Consider the following 6055-nt stretch of genomic DNA (forward strand, 5'->3'; position numbering starts at 1 on the left):
ACTAGAGAAAAGTTGAATCCTCTCTCAAGGATCTTCAGACTTTCGTTCCGGAAAGTGAGTACTTCTATCTAGTGTTGTTTTAAAGTTAATATATGCTTAATGCACTAGAAATCATAGGAAAACACTAAGATCTAAGAGTTTACCGCCCAAGAACACCTTGGGGAGTAAACTCTTTTATAAGGGCCTAAGTGTGCCCAATGTCCCTCCAAGCCTTGGAACTAAACCTAGAAACTACCATGACATGTTTAGACCACAAAATCATTAAGAAACAAAGACTAGAAGTGAGTTCACGGCCAAGGATGTTCTTGGGCCGTGAACTCCATTTTAATGTGTCAAAATGCCCTAAAAGCTTTCCTTGAGCAAAGAGACAAGTTTAGACATGTACCCTAATGTGTATAGGATTAGCAAATACCATTAGAACACCAAGAGTAAGGTGTTCACGGCCCAAGAAGTTCCAGGTCCGTGAACTCCAAACAATAGGGCCAAAAGGTGTTATAACCTCTTTTAAAGCCTTGTACACTAGCCTAGTTTAGTTCTTAGTTAAATTAGGGACTTGAAAACACCACAAACACCCTTCCAAGGGATATTACGACCGTAATCTCCATGGGATTTGGTCCTAGGGACGTGAACTCCTAAAAGGAGTTATATAATGCCCTAAACCCTTCCATAGACCAAGCCATTAAGTAGAAATGCTTCTTAGGGTCTTGTAGAGCATCAAACACAAATTGGTCAGATATGTATGATCTTACGGCCGTAAACTCATGAGTTTACGACCGTAAACTCATTTGGTAGTGTCATTAGGGCCGTGAACTTCATGGTGGAGTTTTCCTTGAGCCCTACACACAATAGCTTTTCCCTACAACACTTAGCTGCAATCCTAGAGGCTAATAACACTTGATAAAGGTGTTTAGCATGTCCTAGGGTGTCTTGACTTGTTTATTAGTTGTTTGTCGACTAATTTGTTACATATATGTGATATTATATGTTAAATAGGATCATAGAGTGTGTTCAAGACTTCACTTGACACCTAGCAATCCTACATCTTCAGTTCATCCGTACCACTCACAACACGTGAGTTCATACCCCTTAGTCAATGTTTTAAATGTTTTATCAGGGGAGGATACAAGTAGAATCATGCTAGTTATTATATCAATCACATGTGATTAATAAGCAGCATTCAAATGATTTACTACACATTAGTTGTTTTACCAAACAGTTGTTATTTAAAGGATTTTCATATATGTTTTATATGTTTAAAACTCCTGATTTAATTGTTCATTATACACTGTATGTTTCATTTCAAACTCGTTTACAATTGTGTTTCAAACAAATGTTTCTTTGTATTTAAAACTGTTTTGTTAGATAAATACCTCCAACACGTTTTATAGATTGACATTAAGTTGATCTTTTCTTAGATAGTAATCCTGTTCAAAAGGTTTTACAAAACTTATTTTATGCTTTTATATTGTCAATTACATGCCTATATATGTATGGTTATATAAGAAATGTTTAAAGAACTTAGGAAGGCTATCCACCCTATTTCCTTTTCGCGCCTGAGATGTGGTCTGGTGGGATATCGGGTACCCGTCCGAAGGTCGTTTAAATATTAGTTATATATCATGTGTACATATATAGTCATAAAGGTTCTTCCAGTTCATTCAATACCCTTGGGTAGCAAGGGTATACATCCATGTTCATACGTACCAGTTACATTACTAGTAAGCTACCATAGGGGTAGTTCGGGAAAATACTAGAACTATTACTAGTACACGACATCATACAATGAGTCAGTCCATTTATGAGTCAATACTTGCTAGATAGAGAGAGAACATACATTACAGCTAGTACACACAGTACATTACTATACATGCTAGATAGAGAGAACATACATTACAGCTAGTACATATAGTACATTACTATACATGCTAGATAAAGAGAACATACATTACAGCTAGCACAGGCAGAACATTTCAGTACATACAGGCTAGACAGATAAAGATTTCACTTTCAGTTAGCACATTCATTGCATATACATTTATGCAGTTATGTGAACCATTGGGCGGGTCATGGCACTTCCTGCCATGACCGCTCTCGTATCCCGAATCTCCTTAATTGGGGAGCGTATGAGTTTGCTTATAGATCTATACTGGATTGACTATCCTACACCTTACTGCTCGCTACAGTGGGACTTGCAAGTCTACGGGTGCCAAATGTCATTTGTTACGGCATCTTACATCGTCGTTTTACTAGAGTCGGTAGCAGGATACAGGTCGATCACATGTTATATTGAATACCTTTTTGTTATAAGGTAGTTAGTACAGCTGTAGTCACTTATTACAAATACTACAGTACTTTCAAGATTTCAATAAACTTAAGGTAGTTAGTACGGTTGTAGTTATTTGATTCTACATCATAGTACTATTTCATTTTCCCATTACATTCACTTCGTGAACCTTCACACGATGCACGGTAATGTAGAAACTATATTTTTGGTTAATGATAGTCAGATTTGGGAAAATACACACTCTTACAAGAGACACACACATGGATACTAGATGCCTTGGTAGAAGGATACAGTTAGTAGGAAACATAGGGTTTTCTAGGATGTTCATTTACATACAAATTCTTACAGTTCATTTACATACAAATACTTATAGTTCATTCGTACAAATACTTACATTTCAAACACATACAAGTACTTACATACAAATAAGACACTAAAATGCTTATGATCTCACCAGCTTTAAAGCTGATACTCGCTTTCAAAATAACTTGTATCCTCAGGTCAACCATAGACAGGTATCGATGCAAGGTTTTAGAGAAGATGGTGCTCGTTCAAGACTCATCTTTCATTTTGATTTATACTTTAGTGTCTATTATAATTTGATAGAACACACTTGTATTAAAATTATATTATTAATGCAATGGATGATGTTGTTGCTTGTTTACTACTTTTCATTGTTGTGATACTGTACATGACGTCCTCCGCCACAGAACATTTCCGTCGTTCAATGGTTTTGGGGTGTGACATATTATGGGAAGAACATTCCAATTCTCAGTTTTTGACTTAGTTTAGGATTCCAACAATGACAACATTCATTCATGATTCAACATTCAAGATTTCAAGTATTCTATTAATCATTGAATGATTGAATCAATAATTTGACCCAGGGGTATTTTGGGAAGAACGTTCCAATTTTCAGTTTCTGACTTAGTTTAGGATTCCAACAACTACAACATTCATTCATGATTCAACATTCATGATTTCAAGTATTCAAGAATCAAGAATCAAGATTTCAAGGAAAACTGATAATGATAAATGATAAAACATTAAAACTGATAAAAACTAAATATGTCAATATAATGTAATTGATAATGATAATTGTCTAATTATCTAATTGATAAACTGTAAAATTAAATTTGATATAATTGTTTATCTGATTGAGTAATTGTCAGCCTGATTAGACAATTAGTGATTTCAGAATACTATTAAAACCGCCTGCTACCCTTGAATGTTGTTGTCGTTGTTGTTTGTGTGTCTCGCGGAGGCTGAGTTGTCGATCTCCTCTGATGTTGTTGTCGTTGCTGAGTTGTTGTGTCGCTTAGAGGAATAGAGGCTTAGAGCAGAATTGCAGAAGGAGAATTAGTGAATAACAATTTACGAATTGCCGAATTAGTTTTATCACATGGCTGCTCATGCCGACTTATGTCTTTGGTGATCCATTAGCAGACTACTTATTATATTTTACATTGGCTCTACTTTGGGTCAAAACTGATATAATATATTATTACTAGAAAAATATAAAATTTTGGCCATGTGCACGGTTGCACAGCCTCATCACCGGCACTCTTAGATGACATTAGCGAACGATATTGTTTTTATAAATTTATTCAACGAGTACATTTATATAATGATTAATTGTAAAGTTATGAATATAATCTTGTTAATTTACCAGCTCATGCAACTTAGGTTTGGGTCACATATCTAATATAAATAAATCTATTAATTTTTTCACTTCATTAGACATTTTTATCATTTTATATAAGATGTTGCTGAAAATGATTAAAAAAGGGATTTGTTGATAGTTTTACTACGTTCACATAAAAAAACGTACGCTGCATTTCGGTAAAATGATGAAACATTGCATTATTTATTATTATTATTATTATTATTATTATTATTATTATTTGTAAATGACTCTTTAAAAGACGAGAAGACTAAGCCTACTTGCAATTATTACATGGCAGCATTTTACTGGTTCAACTACCCCATAACCATGCAAGTCATCTAACGGCTTCTTCATCTTCACAACGAAACGCTAGAAAGCTCTCTTGATCTAGAAATGGTGATTTCTGCAAAACCAATTACGATTCTACTCCTGCTACTAACAATCACACATATCTTCCTCTCTACGCCTTATTCCTCTTCCGCCGCAGCCGCCAATATAGTCTCCGACCTGCACTCCCTACAATCACAGTTCCCTTCCGGCATCATTCACCTCAACGAAACTATTCTCTACAGAATTTTCAATTCCGGCGCCAGATCTTTCTACGTGATCATCTTCTTCGATGCTATCCAACTCCACGATAAACCAGAACCAAATCTCAAAACAATCAAATCCGAATACGCCCTAATCGCCAAATCCTTCTCCATCAACAACCAAAACTCCTCAAATCTTTCCAAAATCTTCTTCTGCGATATCGAATTCAGTGAATCTGAAAAGGACTTCCTCCGATTCGGTATACACGCATTACCTAACATCCGAATCGTCCCCCCTGATGCTGACGATTTAAAATCCGATTCAATCCCTTTGGACGTCTCAGAGTCCTCCAATTTAGCCGAATCCATGGCGGGTTTTATCGAATCCAAAACTGGATTATCAATCGGCCGAATCCACAGGCCCCCAATTATTTCCAAATCACAATTAGGGTTTCTAATTGCGGGGTTACTGATATCGATGCCATTCCTGACGAAGAAAATATTAGCAGGTGAGACTCCTTTTCATCACAAGAGGATTTGGATGTTTGGTATTATGTTTGTCTACTTCTTCAGCGTTTCGGGTACTATGTTCATCTTGATTCGCAAAGTACCTTTGTTTGTTATGGATAGAAAGGATCCGAATAGGTTGATTTTCTTCTATAAGGGTGTTGGGATGCAGTTTGGTGTTGAAGGTTTGTATGTAGGATTTTTGTTCATGACTGTAGGGTTGTTGTTACCTTTCATAACTCGAGTTATTGTTAGGATAAAGGATTCAATGATACAAAGAGCAACCATGGTTAGTGCGATGATTGTTTCGTTTTGGGCAGTAAAAGAAGTTGTGGGGTTGAATCATTGGAAGACGGGTTATCATGCTCATGCTTATTTGCCTTCAAATTGGTATAATTAAGTGGTTGTATATGCTAGTTATCTGCTTATGAGCTTCCATTAATAACCATGGTTGCAACATCTTGATGATAAATTATATTTTATCAAGATTCTAGTTTTAAAGAAGTGTGTTTTGGTGGTTGCTTTGATGAATTATTGTTTTATGATCTGGGTGAACTTAATTAATAACCTATCTTGTAAACGTTACTATCCAACTATTTGCGGATTTCGGACATCAATAATCAATTTTGAATGATGTAGAATAATCTTGTGGTATAAATTGTAGAAAAAGGGTAAAGTAAAATTTAATAATCTGCTGATATTATTTGTAGAAAAACTGTAAAGTAAAATTATATATATGTAATTAAGACAAAATCACAATATAGAATTACACGATTGTTCCGTTTGGTTTGTTAAAACCCGTACGGTGATGAAAACTATCAAAACATCTATGCATTTAACTATTAATCCACATGGTTTTGTTTTTGTTGCATTGGTGGTTATTCAAATGGTAAATCTATATTTGAGTTGTTACCTTTTGTAAAATAACCAATATGTCCTTAGAGATGTCAAATGAGAGAGACATTAACGGGTGAAGAATGAAGATGGGATTGGGTGTTAATATTATAAAATAAAGAACAATTAAAAAAAATTATAAATGTAAAAATGTCATTTTATAAACATGCAATA

The 6055-nt window shown here is 35.0% G+C and overlaps 1 protein-coding gene across 1 annotated transcript; it reads left to right on the top strand.

Moving 5' to 3' along the window:
• Positions 1-4343: 4343 nt before the first annotated feature.
• On the top strand, positions 4344-5387 carry LOC145014351 (putative dolichyl-diphosphooligosaccharide--protein glycosyltransferase subunit 3). The gene has a single exon (XM_078972734.1). It carries the CDS (start codon positions 4344-4346, stop codon positions 5385-5387), a length of 1044 nt encoding a protein of 347 aa, XP_078828860.1.
• Positions 5388-6055: the final 668 nt, after the last annotated feature.

The sequence above is a fragment of the Lactuca saligna genome, chromosome 1, assembly GCF_052625555.1.
Source record: "Lactuca saligna cultivar CGN05327 chromosome 1, ASM5262555v1, whole genome shotgun sequence".
Taxonomy (NCBI): domain Eukaryota; kingdom Viridiplantae; phylum Streptophyta; class Magnoliopsida; order Asterales; family Asteraceae; genus Lactuca; species Lactuca saligna.